Source organism: Vigna unguiculata, chromosome 8 (genome assembly GCF_004118075.2).
Source record: "Vigna unguiculata cultivar IT97K-499-35 chromosome 8, ASM411807v1, whole genome shotgun sequence".
In the NCBI taxonomy this organism is placed as follows: domain Eukaryota; kingdom Viridiplantae; phylum Streptophyta; class Magnoliopsida; order Fabales; family Fabaceae; genus Vigna; species Vigna unguiculata.
In genome coordinates this window covers 28,357,984-28,380,250 of record NC_040286.1, presented here as the reverse complement: position 1 = coordinate 28,380,250, position 22,267 = coordinate 28,357,984, and the positions used below count along the sequence as shown (strand labels likewise).

The 22,267-nt window shown below is 34.3% G+C and overlaps 1 protein-coding gene across 1 annotated transcript; it reads right to left on the bottom strand.

Annotated features, from left to right (window-relative positions):
- Positions 1-2,240: 2,240 nt before the first annotated feature.
- LOC114194122 (GBF-interacting protein 1-like) lies at positions 2,241-19,655 on the bottom strand. The gene is made up of 11 exons (XM_028084187.1): positions 19,232-19,655; positions 17,579-17,622; positions 9,911-10,016; positions 9,410-9,536; positions 8,878-9,272; positions 8,601-8,783; positions 6,859-7,243; positions 6,309-6,606; positions 6,060-6,221; positions 3,319-3,801; positions 2,241-3,067 (listed from the first exon to the last, which is right to left on the bottom strand). The coding sequence occupies exons 1-11, from the start codon at positions 19,392-19,394 to the stop codon at positions 2,771-2,773; spliced, it is 2,643 nt and encodes an 880-aa protein (XP_027939988.1). The 5' UTR covers positions 19,395-19,655; the 3' UTR covers positions 2,241-2,770.
- Between the last annotated feature and the right edge of the window lie 2,612 nt (positions 19,656-22,267).

The following is a 22,267-nucleotide window of genomic DNA, read 5'->3' as shown; positions in this document are numbered from 1 at the left end:
TCTAACTCAACCTCCTTATCTAATTGACCTTCATGTTCAAACTCAACAGCTTAAGTTTCACAATGACCAACACAATCTAACCGACCCCCTTATCTAAGTCACCTTCATGTTCACATTGATCCCTTTATCTAACTCACCTTTATGTTCAGACTCAGCAGCCTTAGGTTCACATTGACCCCCTTATCTAACTCACCTTCATGTTCAGACTTAGCAGCTTCAGGTTCGCATTGACCACTAGCATCTAAGTGACCCCCCTTACCTAAGTCACGTTCATGTTGCCACTCCGTGCCTTCAAGTTCACACTCAGCACCAACATCTAAGTCACTTCCCTTATCTAACTCACATTTAGCACCATATAAATGACCCCCCTTATCTAACTCACTTTCAGCTTCACACTTAGCAATAACAATTAACTCACCCACCTATAATAAATGATCTTCACCTGCACACTCTCCCACCTCAGTTGCATCTCCATCGTGAGCAAAATATTCCAACATTTCTATTATCTTGGGTTCACACATTTTATGCACCACAAAAAGATGAACCTAACCATTAGCCTAGCTATGTTAACCATATGCATTGCACCACGATCATCACACAAAATCTCTAACCTATCCTTTAATATTGAACCACCTCCTACACAATACCATATATCATTCTCTCCAACATACACCATATGGCTGAGTATACTTACAACCTCAAAATAGCTCCAGCGAGCTGGATCACAAGACAAAGTAGAACTTTCCCCATCATATCTCAGTTTCCCATCGTTCACAAACTTCCCTTCGTGGTGGAACACCACCTCAAACATGTCATCGTCCGTGATAAACATATACACACACACACCTATACAATATTCATTTATTGACAAAAAATAAATATATATTAAAAACCAAACCACACTAAAACAGATCACCGAATATGCCTTTCAAATGGGGGACCATAACGGAAAAACAAATTATAACATGGTGGGACACAAACTCATACTTAAACCGCTCACACCCCAACAATTACACACCTAATATGCACCGAACAAGAGCATACATGGTAGATCCGATATCACAAAATCTACTCACCTCACAACCTTTGATTGCAACGATAACGCATATCCAACGAAGACGTTCCTAGATAGATGATCACCTTCACTCTAGACATCAATCTTCTGTCACTCTTCAATCCCCATTTGGCTTCAAATTTTAGAAACACCAATTTGCATTGAATCTCTGATCTGTGCTATTTAGAAAAACCCTAAATTCCAAATTATATTTAATTATTAAATAACATTTTTCCACACCAGTCATTTATTTCAATTTTATTTTTCTTGTTACTATTTCAACACACATAACCATGCCACCTTATTGTTCTCTTAACGTCGTTTACTCAACTTAACAAAAAAGCATCATCGATACCAATTATCCAAATTAAGAACCTAATTGAGACTTATAAAAATAAAGAAACCAAATTGATATTTTTGAACAAAAATGGAGACCATAAACATAATTTAACCAAAAGGAAAATAAGCATAAAATATGATGACACGACACAGAAAAAGAAAAAAAAAAGCACTTTAGTATATCAAAAATATAATCTACTTATAAAAGTTTAATTTTAATGCACGGTGTTAAAAGGTTTTGTCCTATTATACCAGAATTTGACATGTTAGACTCAAAACAGGGAAAAAATTTCTCATCAGAGAAAACATGATAAAGAAGAATAAAATAGTCTACTTCTACATCCTTATAACAAAAAAAAAAAAGCAAACTCCTATTCAAGTAAAAGATAATATTTAATCGGTGTTTTCTAAAAGTTTCTATTATTTTCCCTCTTAAATAAATCCATCAAAGAAAAAAGAGAAACAGAGGAGTTTAATCAGTCCCCATTCAAATGCGTTCTTTATTAAACTCAATAGGAATAGGTTTAAAAGCAGAAATATTTTTACGTGAATACTTCTCAATCCTACAGCGACATTTTCTTTTCTAAATGTCACATAGATACATGGTAGGTAGAAATGTTCCAAATTATTTAATTCCACCATGACATCCATAGCTGTGAGTACATTAATGACGCAATGCAAGTTCTATAAAAAAAGGCCATTTTTCAGACTTAAGATACAACACAGAATCCAGAATCTACTATTAGAATGAGTTGCACAAGAGTTGCTTAGTCTTAAACTTTTTCTGTAAACCATGACATGACATGACAAACAATATTAGTTAGATGAAAACAATTGACACTTTCACTTTGCCCATAGCAATACAACAGCTTAAGTAAATGATTTTCTTGCTATCAAAATTCACTTTACAGGTAAGACAAGGGGCACCAGAAAAGCTTTCCCCACCAACCTAAACCTTCCAAACCCTATAACCCAAACTAAAAAGAAAGAATGGACATTTCTCATCATCACTCAACAATACTCTTAACAGAGTTCAAGGACCTCAACAAAAGATAGGGAAGGGAAAGCTTGGAGCTATGAAAAGGTATTAATGGTAACACAAAATAGCAGGAGTAAAAAAGAGAGGCCTGCATATGTTTCTACCTCATCTAACTTTAACGGTCAATATCGGTTACAGGTGTCCTAACCTTCATATGTCCTCAATCCAAGCAATCAGTAGATCATATTGGCAAATTTTCCAGCTTTTTTACACTCAAATATAGCCAATTGCCATGTTGTCCTCATAGAAATCCAACCATATTTTGGCATTCCTCAAAAATTTCCCCCAGATAGGACTCAATTATCTAATTTAGCTGTCAGGAAGACTGACTCCAGGCCTCAGTAGTTGCTCGGCCAATTGATTTGTGCATGCTGAGGCTGCTGATAAACGTTTCCTCCAGGACCTACCATATCAACTCCTCCAGCCATTGTCTGGGATTGTTGTAGCAGTGGATGAACGGTTGCTGCCGTCACTCCTTGTGCAGGGTGATAGATGCCCGCAAAGGTGCCATGGCCAGCCTGAGTTGGGGCAAAAGTCACATGCTGACCCTGAGGTGGGAGGTTGTAGAATGTACTAGTAGGCATACTGGTAATGTCTCGGCCAGGTGCAGCCACCCATACTGCTGAACCTTCGGTCTGCAGTGGAAATTTAGAACATAATTATCATCTAGTCTAGGTCTTCAGGTACCAAAATTAAAGCACAAGTTGATTACAGTAGTAAACTGTGACATATACTTTTCATATCATTCTTGACCTGAGTTTAAACCAGCTATACTTAACTGAATTTCTATGTATATATGGTAGTTAGTCTGGCAATTAAAATAAAAGGTCATTGAAGTTCTTAACCAGAAAAATAAATTGAGTTATAAGGGTTGAAAGAAACTAACCTGCTGTCCACTGAGGTATACATTACTTTCCTTGAACTGAGATGAACCAAGATCTTCATTCGAGGTAGAATTCCCCGCAGCTGCTGCAGAATTATGATTGTAACCAGCAGCAGAGGAGCCATATACACCATAGGCACTTGGCATTACAAGGTGAGTTGGGTTCGCAGCATTTGCCCCGGGCTTGAATTGTGGAAGAGGATATTTCATTCCTGTAGGAGCTGGGGGAGGGGGATATACAGTGCCTGCCTGTGGTTGTTGAGGAAATGCACCATTGCCCAAAAATTGGTGGATTGCTGGAGGTGAGACGTAAAATGGTGAAAAATAGGGACCATAAGGAATGTAATTAGGAGGGTAATGGGATATATGCACCCCACTGGGTCGGAAGACAGGGACAGGCTGTTGGGTAACAGCTATTGAGCTTTGCATCAACCCAGCAGCTTGAGTCACTAGTGGCGCTGGACCTGCGGTGGACAAGACACCTCCCTGCAAATAAACATTAAAAGGCATAAATTTTTCAAAACCTGTGCACCAATCTAATGGTAAAAAACACATAAAATGTTTTCGAATTTATTGATGGGGTGTGACTTCCCAAAATGATACAATTTTATTACATTGTTAAAAACGATATTTTAATAGCATTTATAACTAAAAACTATGAAGTCAGTTTTTGCCAGCATCACCAGGAAAAGAAAACCCCGACTAATTTTTAAGTGTGAAGAAAAATTAAACGGCCAACACAGAAAGAAGAGCCCTTGTCCAAATATAGACAACATATATAAAATGATGTACATAATCAAATAAAAGCACAAGAATGTTGTATGCATACTAAATTGGTTAGCATGTCCTACATCAGCTATGGCCAAAGCGATCTTCACAAGGCTTGGACAACCTCCCTGAGTAAGGTGTTGGGTTTGTCTTAGGCTTGATTCATTTCTAATATGGTATCAAAGTCTATCTAGCATTGATGCTAGGTCAACTACAAATGTCCAATTTTCCAAACTTCATGATGTAGTTAATCAGTCCTGAATATGAGAAGGGTGTTAAGATGTCCCTCAGTGGCTAAGAATATCGTGAAACCAGTGCTTATAATGCTTTGCAATCGTCCTAGCTTGAGCTAGCTTTTTGGGTTCAGTCAAGTCAATTCATTTCTAATAAAACCATCTAACAACAGAAGCATCATTTTATAGCAGTTGAGGGAAAATGATTGCTCTAACTAATGTTTAAATTTAGGTTTAACTCAATCTTACAAAACTTGCGTGTAAGGTAAGGGTTGTCCTCCAACACACCCCATTATTAGAGATATAAAGGCAAAACATTCAGTGATTCAACCGGATATTGGTTAGTTATCTGTTTTTTTCTTTTCCTGCTTTTCTGCCATGACTAGTGTGTTACTGCTGTAACCTCTTTTTGAACTTATATATAAGCTAAGATTTTATATTCTTTCTCATTTAGTGCAATAATAATCCATTCTCTTTTTGTTCATATTTTCTCATACCAAAAACTCATACAGTATCAGAGCTGTTTTGCCAGGATCGCCATAGACTATGACAGACATAGAACCACAGCCAGTTTGAATATGATGCTCCTTTCCACTGAGGTAGATCTTCTACATGTCGAATGAAACAGAATCAATGGATTCTGGCATGGCTGTGGTGAACATGGAAGCCTCACCCAGATGATGAAAAGCAATTGATAGTACATGGGTTTTTCAGGTAAAAGAAAATGTTGATGGAACTGCTAACAAATATAAAGCTAGATTAGTTGCCAAGGCATTTGATCAAGTTCATGGGTTTGACTCTCATAAAAACTTTTTCTCTTGTTATCAAACCTATTACCATCAGAATTATTCTTATTGTTGCCTTATCCAATGGATGGGATTTGTTTACTTTGGATATTAATAATCCCTTTCTCAATGGCACTCTTGAAGAAACAGTGTATATGGTCCAGCAATTCAATTCCTCTACCTTCCCAACTTCCGCTCCTCTATTCACATTTTTTTCCTAACTTCGCCCCTATGCATATGATCAATTTAATTCCACCTTTAAAAGCATTTTAATTGATAATAGGAGGAAATTGTGCAAATGAACAGGAAATGTATAGAGGCCCAAACCTACTTTATAATTTTAAGATTCACCAAACCTAAAATGTGTAAATGATCAAATATGTGCACTTGTTAGAGATCTCACATAGTCTAGGAATAAGGTCAGATTATAATATGTAAATGAGGTGCAATCCTTAGGTTCAGTTAGGCATAAACCCATATCAAAGTCATCAGAGGTGCAATCCTTTGGACTATTATGCCACCATTACTGGGCTCCTATTAGACCACCTCTAAATAGCAAATCCCAAAGTTCATTCCGCAACATAAAGAAATGTGTTGGAGATCCCATATCCACTAGGAACAAAGTCAGATTATAAAATATAAATGAGGTGTAACCCTCATCTTATAAGTTGGTTTTGCGAAATTGAGATAGGCATAAAACCACTTACAAAAATATCATTGAGAAATGGATGCTATCAAGCATACACCGTACATAATATCAATTAAGAAAATAACATTATTTGTATGAAATTCTGAGTAATCGGACTATGATACTAAATGTGCAAAAAATAGATACAAGAAATGAAATCCAAGTAATACAGGTAGTGGGCAATAAAAAACAGGAATTTTCAAAGCATAAGTTAACATTTTCTGTGAATGTTCAGAAATTAATTTGAATAGCAACAAAATCAGTGCAAACCTCTTGCGGAGATTGAGAAGTTGGAGCAGGAAGCACTGTAACATTGCCATTGTACTTGGTGTTCGCCCCGGCAGAAGAAAAAGGAGAAAGGCGACCATCGCTATCAGCACCTGTTCGGTAAAACTGGGCATAGTAACTAGTTGGATCCAATTGTTGATGAACCTATAGTGAGATAACAATCAAGCTTTTTAAGCAACAATAAATGCATAATAAATTAAACGGAACAAAAATTTATACAAGTAGGCTCACGATAAAACTTGGAAGCCGAGAAGCATCACGTGTTTGAGACTCAGAATTGTCAAACGGTGTAAGCTGAGTACCCAACATTGGCGGCACAAAACCAAAACTGTAGTTCGGAGAAGTAAGCACCCCTGAGTACTGATGACCTCCCGATGGCAAAGCAGTGTCTTGCTTGGACTCATTATACTCTTGAATAGAACTGGAAGAGCCATCAACCTCAATGGATGACAAATTGTCGACTCCATTAGTGGGTGATTGTGTATGGTCAGGATAATCTCCAACTTCAGAATTAACCACAGCATTTTGACTGTCGGTTTAAAAGAAAAGATTTGTCACAACAAAATGGATAAGTACTGAAAATTAAGTACAAATGTTTTCCACAAAAATTTTAAGACAATATGGATAATGGTGAAAAACTGAAACATAAGGTACTTGTTGCGGTGAAAAAAACACAGCAAAAAGGATTGAAGTAATATCTAGGCTCTTATAAATATCATTATAACTCCAAAAGTGAATGGAAGGAAAATAATATTAATTTAGGCTGGTCACTGGTAGGTACCTTGACTCCTGTTCCTCCACAGTTTCTTCAATAGTCTGAGAAGTTTCAGAAACAGGTGTAGAACTCTTCTCACTTTCTAAGCCACTAACATATGTTGTATTAACTCCAAAAGCAACTCCCAAACTTCCAAAGCTAAACTTGTTCTTTTCAGAATCAGGCACAATGATATGGTTTGGAAGTATAACATGTTGACGCTGCGGAAGATGAAAATCCTCCAGCTTCCTCTGAAGTTTTGATGTAGCTTCTTCAGAGTTAAGGACACTAGATGCAGATTGTGATTGCCCAATTGGGTCAACTGAAACAGGAGCCTCAGGTGCACTAGCTGGTCTGGAACCCTGATTATTCGAGTATGTTGGCTTTGGTTTCCACTCCTTATTGGTACCAGCTGTTGGAAACAGAAACTAATTATAAATCTAGTGCAAGACAACCAAAAGTCTGTAACATACAAGTTAAATTCCCACCACATGGGATCAAGTGCAATGAGTAATTGGCACCAGTGGGAGAAAAAGTTAATCAATCATCATAAATGGCTACAGCAAGAAAAACTTTATAAGTAAGCTCACAACCACCAGCATATCCACACAATTCTATACAAATAAGCATCTACCAATTTCTTCAAATTAAAACCGTACATGCAACAGAAAAGACATCAGAATAGTGGGGTAATGAATAATGACAGAGTCTTTACAATCATGTAACAACTTCCATAACATAATATGTACAACCGTGTGCATCACAGTGCCTGTAGGAGTTTTTCTTCGTAAATGTAATCAAGCTATAATAATATCATAATAAAATGTCTAGAACATGATGAACAACAAGCCCTGTCCCACAATATGAGCATAGCTATGTAGACCGAACAGCATGTGTTGCTCTAACAATTTTTCATGAGAGAAAACAAGTTAAATAATTACTTTTAAATGAGTATGAAACTACTTACTCGACAAAACAAAAATATAAACCTCCAAAATGTCAATACTCGAGAGAATCATACAGAAACTGTTAGCCTACATTGTAGAAACTGTTCTGGATTTTCAGTATTTATACAATCAATTGGAACTAATCTTAGATGACAAAATAATTTGTGCCTAATAATTAGTAAGTAATTATTCTAACTACTCAGAGCAAATATAGTTTATATACATTCTAACATAAATATTAATGAATGTTATTAATGGTGGATGGCAAAGCCCAAATCATACCATAACAATATGTACATCAATGCAGACTATGGGGGAAGCATAGAATGACAGCGGCAATACAGAATGATATTTACAAAAAAGTACAGTAAAAAAACTGCAGAATAAAAATAAAAGATCCACTTAACAGAGCTGTAAGAGGAAGGAACAGAAAGTCAGAGAACATACGGGGCAGAGAGAACTGAAGCAGGAAAGATAGACTCAAAATACAGGCAGGGAAAAAAAATCAGATCTCAGAATATAGAGAGGCAAAGAGAACTGAGAAAGAAAAGTGATGAACAGTCAGAGATGGAAACAAAAAAACAGCAACTTGTGAAAAGTAAATTCATGCAAGAGAACAAAATTATCCATCCTACAGAGATGGGTCCCTAGCCAGAGGTGGCATGTTTTGCTGGAGAAGACTGTGGGACCAGGAGGACAACAGCAACAGAAGAATAAACACAAGGCTCACACATAAAACATTTATATATGTATTATGCATCTAATCCAGGGATTATACGTGATACAAAAATGTACCTTTTGAACAGCAGAGATATAAATTACCTTTTTGAGGGCCAATTAATTGTTGTGATCGGGTACTGTAATTAGAAGAAGGTCTACTAATTGAAGGGCTACTATGAGTTACAGTTGATGAAGTGGGTGACATCTCAGCAACATGATTCTTTGCTGCTACCTGGGATTTGCCTTGAATCTTTCCTTGCACAGAAGAGCCACCACTCTCAGAAGCTGGCATAGGTTAACGGAGTGAAAATTCTTTGTTAATTACACTGGATAACCTTAAAACCAACACATTATGAAAGAAAATATCAAATATTCTAACCAGCAGTTAATTTGTTTTTGGCCGAGTTAACAACACTTGATTCCCCCGGAGGGTGTAGGTTTCCCATTTCACGTTTAATTGCACCAGCCGCACCAGGAAACCATAAATCATCAGATGGAACCAGTACTGGGTCTGAAGAAGAGAAATAGGCAGCCGATGAAGATGCTGGCCCAGACCCTGGGTGGATACTGGAGGAAGGAATTGATCCGCTTCCAGAAGCAACTCCAGCAACTTTACTTGAACTATCAGAAGGAGAAGCACTATTCAAATTATTTATATCACCAGAAGATGGACCCAATCTGTCTCCAGTTCCAGCAGATGAAGAGGAATGACTTGAGCCACTAATAGTTCCAGAAATTACACTTGTTGGCCCATTTGCATTAATGGGTACAGAGCTGAAAAGAACATGCATAGTTATTAGTTATATAATTTGAACCAAATGCACAAGAATATTAATTCAAATAGCAGTAAGATAATTGATAGAGAATACTAATGATAGTTATCATCACAAGACAAAATATTTAATTGTTACCTTGTTCCTGGATTTTTTTCTTTAGATGTTGTCTCTTGAGAAACTGCCATAGGTGGCACAACTTTCACAGTGGCTTGATGAGTTCCATTATCTTTCCCTGCACCAGAATTCTTGCCACCACCAGCATCTGAGAAAAGGTCCATAAACACTATTAATTTAGGTGCACGGGATGGACAACATAATACCTATTTTTTCTTAACTTGAGACTAGAATGCAGATATAACCCCAATTTTTCATCTAAGGTACAAGGTATAAATATAAAGGGCCAGGTCACAACTTTGAAGACATGCAGCAAGACCATTGGTTTGAAATAATGTGACAGAAAACAGCCAGATGATATTACAAAATGTTCAGATCAGACTCATCCTTCATAATATTGCCAGAAATTCAGAATCTAAAAAAGTCAAAGCAAAAACTATTTTAGCTGACAACAGAAGGAGCTTATTTAACAGGAAAATAAAGAAACCCTCAAACATGTCGTAGTTGAGAATGGTTATTCACCATGTGATACGTTATGAGGTGAAAAATTTCCCCGACCACCCCTAGCTCCCCGCCCTTGGGTGCCAGGCCTCCAGCGTGGCTCCACAGATTCTCTATTGTTAAGATTCTGTAAAATCATAAACATGAATAGAGTTAGCAAGAAACATTAAGTGATTAATAAATATTGAAAATAATTACAGCATACGCAAATGAAAAGAGGCACAGCACATAGCAAACAAGAGACATTCTAAAACACATAAAAGTATGCTCTCTCCTGCAATTGAGGAACAGAAGTCTTAAACAGGAGTGTTTCAAACAAAGAAGAAAAATGCTCCAACAACATTGCTGCATTGCGGGAGTGTTTCAAACCGAGTACATTCAATCAGTGCTCTAATTAAGGAGCTGATTCCTCTGATGAATATAACATTATTAACTAATAAAATTAAGTTGTAAATAGTGCACAATTTTGTGCCTGTAGCCCCACAAAATGTAGCCACCTTCATCTTGGCCACTATTGCTTCAGCAGGGATAAAGCAGAATTTGACCGAGAAAATGTGCCATTTAATGCTTTCAAGGATCTTAGGATTATGTCCCATTTTTATTTAATGTGGTCCGGATATCCTTTCCCCTCACATTCACACGCCACCAATGTAGAACCTATAGATACCATATCCAACAAATAAACAGCTCATCCATCATGTTTTGGAAGCACAAAGCTGTTTCTTGCTTGTTTATGGCATTCCATCTCTGTTCTGACCAGTTTTCAGTGGTGCTCTGATCTTCACCTCTAGCTGTTGAAAGAATTAATGACAGAACAAGTCATGGAAGTACTGCTCTGGTACCATGTGGAGAAAAGGGAAACCGAGAAGCCATATGATGAATACATATGGTATGCACGCACACAGGTATCCTTATTTATAATAAAGAAGAGATACAATAACAAGTAACAAAATCAAGATCTAATAAAGAGAAATGTTCAGTAAGATATTTCCCTGCTGAATAATATTATGTCTCCCTATTTAATGTAATTGAATCATATCTCTAACATAATCAAATCACATCTTTAACTCTCCCACTCAAGTTGGAGCATATGTATTATATGAAACAAGCTCGTAAAAAATGTCATCAACACAAGACCTTGAGAGACTCAGAGAATATGACAGTCAACTGGTTGTTGGAGCTGACAAAGTAAATAATAACAAAGCTAATATATATTTCTCATAGACTTTCTTCATGTCGAAGTGATAATCAATCTTCAATATTCCTTTCAACACTCCCGTTCAAGCTAAAGCATATGTATAATGTGGTTAAGCTTGTTAAAATTGTCAGTGTCAGAGGTCACAGTGGCTGCCAAAGAATAAAAATGAGTATATGACATTGCAGTTGCCAAAAAAGCAAAATATTGCTCAGAGTACACAGAGGCCTCCAGAAAGGAAAAATGATTAGAGGACCTGAAGATTGCCAAAAAGCAAAAAAAGCTCAGAGGACATGATGGCTGCCAGAAAGCAGAATTTCACAAAGGACACAGTGATTGTCAGCAAGAAAAAAATGCTCAGGACATGACAACCACAGGAAGACCAAAAATGCTCAAAGGGTATAGCAATTATCAGAGAGAAAAAATGGTCATCACACAATGCGATGTCAATGGTAGCGGTTGCTGGCCAGAAAAAGCTTGTTAGAAAAACACTGGTGGTGAGCAACGACATTGGCCAGAAAAAAAAATTGCCTGAAAAAAAAAATCTTCAGAAAAACATAGCTAGTGACAAGTAATGCCAACCAGAAAAAGCTCAATAGAAAATTGTCTCCTGTGAACAGTACACTGGCGGTGAACAATGCATCTGACATGAACAGATACAGTAGGAAAAAACATAAACTGGAAAATAAAAACAGTTTCTAAGACATTTACACCTATGAACAGTGAACTGGGATTTGGGTTTATTTCTCCTTAGACTCATGATACCTTGACGAAAGGAGTGGTGACAAAACAGGTCAGGGAGCTTGGTGTCACTCTGGCACCGTGTTGAGAAGAGAGAAATGACGAATTCTGTGGTTTGTACACACAGGTATTCTTATTTATAATGAAGAGATGCAATAACAAGAAACAAAATCAATATCTACACAAGCGAAGACCGATCACTTATTTAGCTAATTTCCAATTATTTCATCATTATTCATGTTTACCCACAACTGTTTCAACTCTGTTCTACTTCTCTGTTATGGCATCAACCTTGTCAGAATGAATGAAACGGCAATGGATTCGTCCATGCTGAGCCACTGTGAACACCACCTGTGCATGGGCAAAGCCCAAGGAATAACTTGTATATAGTGTGGCAAAACAATAGTTTAAAAAGTATAAACACTACAAAGTAAGATATATACTCAAACAAGCCTATGTAACGAAGAAAGTTGAGATGGGGGCATAATTTGAATGAGCCTCAACAAAATGAGGAGGAGGACTAGGAAGAGGTGAAAAAAATTTTGAATATTTGAAATGGAATGAGACTGGCAGCATCATGCGACCATACTGTCATTACCAAACAAAGCCAAAAAATGCCAGTGACACCATGGATATTTTGTTATTAAAAAATAAGTTGTCAAATAAGGAAATGCTAAGAGGAAAACAAGCATAAATTATGCTTGTAAAAAGGAGGCAAGAGCAAGAAGAACTCAGTATAAGAGGTGATTCCATTATAGGAATAGAATTACTTTTATTGGAGTGCGCTCAAAGAACTTCAACTTAATGGATTAGGTTATTAGAAATTATACCTCACACCTAAAAGGTTCCGAGCTATCATGAGTGAGTTTCTCTCCTCCATATAAGAAAGTTGGAGTACATGATGGAACTACTGAAGACTCACTATGTACAAAGAAAATATTATAGATGTTCAATTATTCCATACGTAGACAGATAAGAAAAACAGAACCTTGATCAAATTTTGGGAATCATCCAACTGACTTTATGTACGGTGAAGAGCATTTATGTGCCTGCATAGGTGAAGGCTGGGAATAAATTATTTGAGCTTTTGGATAGTTGTGTTAAGGAGGTTGCAAAGCATACACCTATCAATTTATTACTGGCAATAGTTTCATTCAGCAATTTGAATTCTTAACTATTACTTGTTACTCATTTTAGATTGTGAAACTTATTCTTAGGTTAATTGTCAAACCAAGAGGCAATATCCGTTTTGCCCTTCATGTGCCGCATATTATGTTGATTTGATGTTAGAAGACATAGGAAAGAAAGAAGGAGTCAATCTCCTGGGGTTTGTTTTATAACCACTCATTGGCCTGAATACTATGTGGAGGATTACAAACAAGTTTGAATAAGTTAGATTCAGAGTGACAAGGTTTGCCACAAGGCCCACAAGATTTTTTTAATTACAAAGGCATGATCATAAAAATAAATAACCTTGGAAAGATGTTCATTTATAATGAGTGATAGAAGTCCATGTAATAATAATTAGAGAGAGAAAAGAGAATACATGAGAGAATATTGATTGATTTTGATACAATATCTTGAATTACAATCTTTAGGTACAGAAACAATTATTTATATATAAGTGAGACTTCTCTAGGAAGACACCTGAACTAACTCTAATTAACCTGCAGCTTACATTATAGACAGAGTCTATAACAGCTGTCATAACAAACACAATCATGTGCTCTGTTAGTCCAAGAAAGCCAAAGAAGCAAGAGTAAAAAGGGAAATTAACAATGGTATTTACATTCTTAAGGCTAGGGGTGGCCTTGATCAAGTTCTCGGGGTTGTCTATGAGAAAATGGCTGCAATGAAGTCCATATATGAAGCTACAAATAGGGCCAATGAAGCTACGGAAAACGCATTCCAAGTGTTAGAAATAAAAAATAAAAAAAATCTAAAGATATTATCTTAGAATATCTTTGAAGATCTCTTAGGAATTATTCTTCTTTTATATTTTGATTTATTTCTTTATTTAATTAAGATATTCATAATTATAGAAATATTGCATTAGAATCAGATTTAGGGTCTGTTTAGACAAGCTTCTTCATAAGACTTCTAGAAAAAAAAACATAAGATATGGTGAAATAAGATTCTCCATAAGCTAATTAGCTCTTGCACAAGTTAAAAACAAGAATTCAGAGAAGCTATATGAAAGATATTCTACAAATTAACTTATGCATAAGCTAATTTTAGTTTATAGAGAAGTTCATTTCAATTTTTCTTAGTATATTTCTCTTCTAGAAGTGCTTGGGGAGAAATTTGTCCAAACAGACTGTCATTAGGATATGACTTATAGACATATCATATCATGTATAGAGGAATAAAATATCCTGCAATTATTTGCATATTTTGTCATCAGCCTATGTATAAAGATGGATTCTATTGTGTAGTTCATACACAGTTTTCAGCCACTCTTCCATCTATTTTTCTCTCTTTCAACATGCTATCAAAGCAGTGTCATCCTCCATAACCTATTTTGTCACCGCTGATTTAAAAAAAGAAAGAAGTGGAACTCCAATTAGCCACCTCTTCTGTTAGGTATCTTATTTCCAGAATGACTATCACTTTTCCAGTATATCCTAATTTCATTTGCACTCTAAATTTATAGTTGCCATTCATGGCTGCCAACTTTTCCATTGACAGACCCTATGTTTGCCACCCTTCAAATGCATTGGCCCTGACTGTTCCAGAAGCATTGGTTCCAACTTCTTCCCAGATGCATTACCCCAACTCAACTTTGTTCTAGATGCACAGGCCTAGGCTTAGTTTCAAATGCAATTGCTGCCTTCTTCCCTAAATGTTCTACCCCTGAGCTTTTCTTAGAGACATTGATCCCGACCTTTTCCCCAAATGCACTGGCCTTGGCTTTTCCCAGATGCATTGGCCTTGACTTTTCTCAGATGCATGGCCTCTACTTTTAACTAGATAAACTGATCCAGGTGTTGTCTCAGATGCATTGGCCCCAGATTTGCCCCAATGCAATCAATAACCCTGATGGTAACTTAAATGCGCTTGCCCAAACTTTTTCCATAATGCATTGGTCCTGGTTTTTCCCTAAATTCACTGGCCCCAACTAGTTGCTAGATGCACTAGCTCCAACTATTGCCAAATGCATTGGTCCTAGTAATTCCTGAATGCACTGAACCCAACTATTTTCAAAACTCACAAGTCCCAACTTTATTCCAAATGGGGCCTCAACTTTGTCCCAAATCCCAGAGTTGTTTCTCCAACCATTGTTTTCGATTCGGTCAATCTCGATTTTTATGTTTTCTAACTTTGAACTTCCAAGGTAGTGAATTATCTTCTTGTAACAAGCTAAAGCTCAGTACAAATCATCTTAAGGAGGAGTGTAGAAAGACAGTAAATATCTAAAGATATTATCTCGATATTCTAGAGTATCTTTGATGATCTCTTAGGATTAGTTCTTCTTTTATATTTTGCTTCATTTCCTTGTGAAATTATTAGTTAGGATCTTTATAATTATAGGAATATCTTATCAGATTATCAGATTTATTAGAATATGATTTATAACCATATCATGTATATAGTGTTAAGATATCATTAATATCTTATTTTCTGTTTCTACTGTTATTAATATCCTATAATCATTTGTATTTATTCTAATCGACTAGTATAAAATGGAGTCTGTAGTGTAGTCCATACACAGTTTTCAGTATCTTTTCCATCCATTTATCTCTCTTTCAACACAAGGGAAACAAAGCCGACTACAAGGTAACTTTAGCTATAATTTGTAACATATATAAATGTCATCTTCATCATTCGTTGAGCAAGTCACTATTTAAATACTCAATTCATCTATGACAATCCCAGAACTGAAAATTATCCAATAGCAAAGAAGGGGATATATAAATGCACTAATAGGCTGTTTGCAAATGAACATGAGGTGGATAGTGCATCAAATCAGTTGACAATGTATAAGAAAACAGGAGGCAAAGGTAGCAATAAGACAAAGGACTAAATTAGGTACTAGTGTGCAAAAGATAATTTTTTATAATTTTAATAATTACATGATGAAAATGGAAATTCTAATAAGTAGTTGCACTGCATTTGAATGAAGGAGAAACTACAAAGGAATGCACTCCACATTTTGAAAATGTCGCCACTAAAACAGAGAGTTTAAATTATAGCTCATTAAGATATACACAGAACTGGTTATTTTAAGCACAAAAGTAAATGTCAAATAACTACATTTTTAAAAGGCTTCATATAATATAGTGATATAACATTTTTTTATTTACAAAATATATTCATTCTAAAAAGAGAAAGAAGCTTGCTTCTAATTAAGTATAAGAAGGATCTTAAGGAAAACTGAGTCCTGTGATGGATCTCTAAGACAAAATGCTTTATTAATATTAAGAAAAAGGAGTCAATACAATAAATAGAAGAGATTTGATATCATTTATTAACAAAGATATGATACGAGAATAAATAAAATATTCCTAATAATAAGTATATAATCTAGATATTCTTGAATATATAAGATCAACTTCTTATTTCTATAATTATAACACTCTCCTTCAAGTTAGAGCATATAAGTCTATGAGCACAACTTGCTGCAAGTATAATCGACCGTCAGTTCTCTCAAAGACTTGGTGAGTACATCAACCAATTATTCATTAGAATTGACAGATTTGGTGGCAATGTCTCGAGACTCCAATCTTTCTCTTATGAAATGACAATCCACCTCAATATGTGTGGTCCTCTCATGAAAAACAAGACTAGAGGCAATATGTAATGTCGTTTGGATGTCACATACAAGGTGCATTGGGAACTTTCTTCAAATTTAAGTTGTTTGAGGAGTTGTTTTAGTTATGTTTTTCTTCTGCAATTGATATTGCCACATTTTGTTTTCTACTTTTTCAGGATATAAATTACCTCAAACAAGAACATAGTACCCTAAAGCGGAGCATCCATTGCTAGGTGACCCTTCCCAATCGATGTCAAAATATTCAACAATTTGAGAAATTCCCTTATCTTCATAAATGGGACCTTTTCCAAGAGTCTTCTTAATATACTTTCAGATTCATACAGCTGCATCTCAATGGTCTTGAAAACAAGAGTCTAAAAATAGACTTACTACACACTACGAAGTCAATGTCAGGACGAGTCACGATCAGGTAATTTACCATGCCAACTAACCTTGTGTACCTCTCAGAGAATGAGAATACAAGTTTGATACTTGAATCCATTGACGTGTTCACAGGATTAGGATTTATCATCCTTATTTCTTCTAGAATGTCGAGAGCATATATTCTTTGAGATATGAAATCTCCAACACACACCCTCATGCAAAGGACAGGATACCTTGAACATGGAATACAGGAGGGGTCGGGGTGGCACAATAAGTCCAAGAGACATTGCTAGAATAGGCCCTAATACTATGTTAAACTCTTGGAAAGAGAGAAACATTAAGTTGAAACCATGTATCTATGAGAGAGGACGGTTGCTTTATTTATATTGAGAAAAAGCAATCTATGCAATAAATAAAGGACATTTCATATGCTCTAATAACAAAGATATAATATGGGAATAATAAAAACATTCCTAATAATACATATATAATCTACATATTCTTCATCATATAGGATCAGCTCCTTATTCTTATAAACAGAAACAATCAATAATCAACCATGCAAACCAATTAGTAATGCATTATTAAAGGACATTACTGAAAAAAAATATCTTACCTCCTTTCTTCGGTCTTTCTTTCTCTTGACTTCATGAAATGTGTCTGTCAAACAAAGGTACAAACAATAAGAATGTATGGATCCATTAAAAATTCACATCAAAAGTTCAGAACCAATGAACCCATAGAAACCATGCGTGAATGAAAGGCAATCAAAAAGAAACGAATGCAGGATTGATTCAACAACTCCAAAGATGCAAAAACACTGCCCAAGCTACTTCAACATGACATTATAAAACAATACACGAATGGAAAAGTACCCTTACATGCAAGATGATGACAACATGAAACTTCACACTTCGACCAATAACAAAACGGGGAAACAATTAAAAGAGCATAAAATTAATTATGAAACAGTATTACCAAAGATCAACACCACACATCTACAGGCCAATCAAATACATAAAAAATCAACCATTCATAAGAAAATAAAACTGATAATAGAACTGAACTGTGATCTGCTACACGGTTTTCAAAGCCTAAACAATATCAGAGAAGCTGCTCCAAGGAATAAAAATGCAACAAAAGTTTTGCATGAACTGCATGAGAACATTACCGCAAGACCTATTTCCAAACTAGCCTTACACACAACACAAAACATGGAAAAAACATGTGAAGACTGAATCTGCAACAAACCACCAGCATTAATCCCATTAAGCATCCCAAAAAGGGGTTTAGATTCCAAATGAGCTTGTCAAGAAGGAAACTCTACTTATCATAAGAATGGATAAGAAACTAGAAATAGGACATGCAGTAGTAAAGCACAAAGGTGAGATTTTAGGGTCAAAATAATACAATCTTGACTGCAAAAAAAAAAAAAAAAAAAAAAAAAAACTACATTAATCGAATTAAAACACACTGTCCTACAAAAGCATAAAATATCCTTTCATGAGACTCCAGTTTCAAGTCAACTATTAGCTTACAAAAACATAGGTCTGAAATGCCACCCATGAATTTGGAAAAATAAAACTTGAGAAGAAGGGCAATAGATTACAGAAAACCCCACAACAACACCACTTGCACAAATTATAGAAACCCAATATACAAAAGCAACCACTCTCAACACACCCAACACAAGTTCCCTGCTTAAATAACTCACATTCTGAACTCCACCGACCCAATCATCAAACGAAACAAAATATCAAATGAACTCAGATACAGTGACAGTGCAAGCTTAAAATCAAGCAGCTTAATGCATTAACAAAGAAGCCGACAGTGGAGAATGATACACTAAACCATTCTGACTATTTATAAAGAAATTTCTGACCGAGCCAACCAAGTCCATAATCTAAACAAATTAACCAATTATATCGGAGTACAAAGTGAACGAACCCTTCAAAATTTCGTCCAAAAACTCAACTTTCTACAAGTCAAGCTACACAAAGCCCCTGAGAAACAAAAAGGGCTAATTGAAAAAAAAAATCCCTTCTTAGCCAAACAAAAATATCTCAACAGTGAAACCCCATCATGGCAAACACAATTATTCAAGGTCCCCCATCCCACCTCATCACAAAAAAGGGGTAAAATTTCAAAAGAAAAAAAACAAAGGAACCCCAGATGAGAAAACGCAAAGTCCAACACCCGGATCACACAAGCACGGATATTAAGATCAAGATCAAATCCGCAGAAGTTAAAGATAGGAGAAAAACGATACCCTGAAGGAGAAGCTTCTGAGCGGTCTCGTTGGGATCCATGGAACATTCCTTGAGCATTGCATAGATGTCCTCTTCACTGTGATTGCCCGTGATCTCCTTGATGTTCTGGATCGTCCTCCTCACACTGGTCGGAATTGAAGCCCTAAACCCCGCACCGCTCATCTTCGCAACACAAAGTCAGAAACTTTGCGAACACAGTATATATGGGCAATGAAGAGAAGGGAGCAAAGAGGGGTCAGTGATTGATTGGGTGATGCAAAACAAAAAGGCACTAAATAAACATAGATAAAGAAAGAGAGAAAGACAGAGAGATGTAGAGAGAGTTCAATGAGGATTGTGAGAGGGTATGTATGATCTATGGGGTTTGAATTGATCAATCTGAATTCTGAACTAGGAATATGGGGAAAGAAGGAACAAAACCAAAACCAAGTGTGTATGTAGGTGTATCTTTGTTTTTATTTTTTTTATTTATTTTATTTTTCAGTGAATGAAAGACTTTTTGGTTCCTCTTTTTCTCTTTATTTTCCTTCTACTTACCTTTTCTTTTCCTCTTATTTTCCTATGTGTTTTCCTCCTTTCTTTTCTTTTTATTTTTCTATGCTCCTTCACTTATTTTGAAATTGTAGTAATATTAGTATTTATTTTCATATTAATTAGAGGTTGTAAATAATATGCAATGTTTTCTCCATGCAAGAAATTATTTTGAAAATTTGTACGTTAAACGTGTATAATGAGCCTAATAAGCTTTTTAGTTGCTTGATTTAATTAAAAGTATTAGTAAAAATAACCTATAAGCTAAATGGTAAGTATAAAATAAAAAATACATATGTAGTTATTTGTGGTCAAATGAGATTTTAAGCAAAAGATTCCTAAAATATAACACTTTTACTGGTCAAAAATTATTTTTAAACAAATTAGAAAATCATGATATAGACATTTATTTATCGGTTTAATTATTTGAATGGTATGTAAAAGAGTGTCAATTTGGTACCCACTTTTGAACAATTAGGTCTCTTTAAAAAAAATAATAATTAAACACATTATGTAGTAAATGTCATTATACTGATTTCAATTTAGTACCTCATATATATCTCATTGTTTCAATTTAGTCCCTACTTTTGTGTCTTTAGTTCAATTTTGTCCCAATTTTTTTTAATAATTGAAGTATTTTTTTTTAATTTTTTTTATAAGATTAAAACTAATTAAGTATAAATATTTTTACAAAATTAAGTACTTATATTTATATTAAAATTTAGTGGTAAAAAAATGCATTGACAAGATATGAGTTAATAATATACAATAACATAATATGCTAAAAAGTCATTTTTAATAAAAAATATTAGTATAACATTTATACAAATAATATATCTGGTCTTGGATTGGAGAGAGACAATATAGCTCTATTTTGAAAAAATAAAAGTAGATGATTATATTGTTTTATTAGTATAACATTTTTTTTATATCAGTAATTAATGTTGTAAAAATATTTATACTTAATTACTTTTAATCTTAATTACTTTTAATCTTATGAAAAAGTGAATTAAAAAATGTACTTCAATTATTAAATTAAATTGGGACAAAATTGAATCAAAGACACAGTAGTGAAAACTAAATTGAAACAATAGAGTATATATGGGTACTAAATTGAAATCAGTATAATAACATTTGTAACACGTGACATTATCCTGCCACGTGGCACTAACATTGTCATGTGTCACAATAGAGACTTGACATGTAGCAACAACATTTTTTTTGCAAAAAATAAAATAAAAAAAAAACTAGAGAGGTGACATGTAGTGTGTCGTTAACGACGTTAATTATTTTTTTTTTTTCTAAAAGAGACATAATTGAGACACTTTTTCAAAAGTGGAAACCCAATTGACATTTTTTTCCTATGGGTACCAAATTGACACACTCCTACCAAAATGGGTATATGAGTAATTAAATCTTATCTATTTTAATACATTTCTTTATAAACACTAAAATTATTTAGACAATTTTTTTCTAAAGAATTATAGAAAATGGAGTGAACTTCTTCATAATTTTAAATTATATTAATTTGTATAAGTTATCTGGTATAAGTTCTCTATATTGTATTCTTTTATCTTATATATAAATTAAATTATAAAATAACTCATTTCATTCTCTTTTTTCTCTCTTATCTTTAAGGATAAAATTGTTTGAAAAAAAATCTTAAAATTTAAGCTAGTTTCCTTATATTACTTTTAAATGATACAAATAACTAACGAGTTCTCTATAAGTTAAAATTAACATGCACAAGTTGAAATAAAAATGTAGAGGAGCTATATAAAAAAAGGTATTAATTATATTAACTTAGTTTTGGTTTTTTGTAGAAAAGGTAATTTTAACTTTATTTTCTTTAAATGTTTTTGAAAAATAAAACATCTATAATTTATAATATATGCTTTTATTGACCATGACATTGCTCCTGACGTTTCTCTTAAATAAAATATTAAAATAAAAATCAATAACCTATTAAATAATTTATTTTACAAAATATTTAAAAATAAACATGTATTATAAAATAAGTTCATATACCAGACAAAATTAACTTCTAAATAAATGAAAGACGTTAATAAATATTTTTTTATACATAAAACATGGATCACTTTTTTGTCTAAGCAAATATTAAAAAAAACTTCTAAACAAACTATTAAAGTTAAGGTTTCTTTTATTTTTATTCAAATGAAATAAAAGAATATGGATTTCATTTTATTTATACTAATATTATATTGATTTAGTTATTAATTAATGTCTTATATTTAGATTTTTTATTCATTTTATTTTTTATCTTTAGTTTATTTTTATTGAAAATATACTAAATGTGATCCATTATGTTAAATTGACGTTAACACTAATTGGAAGTGTCACTTGTCAAAATTTAAGTTTATCATGAGCTAAAATCTAGGTCATCTTTTACCTAAAAACTTCTTTGATTTTGACATGTGGACCTTCAAAGTAGAAAATGATTCATATTACATGACAAATCCAAATTTTGATATGTGACATTTCCA

Bases quoted from the DNA above. Each gene is read 5' to 3' on its own strand.
- LOC114194122 (XM_028084187.1), bottom strand. From the start codon at position 19,394: ATGAGCGGTGCGGGGTTTAGGGCTTCAATTCCGACCAGTGTGAGGAGG. The intron at 17,623-19,231 runs GTATCGTTTTTC...TTTGTTTGACAG, and splicing joins TCAGAAGCTTCTCCTTCAGG to ACACATTTCATGAAGTCAAG. The intron at 7,244-8,600 runs GTAATTTATATC...TGTTTCCAACAG, and splicing joins ATTAATTGGCCCTCAAAAAG to CTGGTACCAATAAGGAGTGG.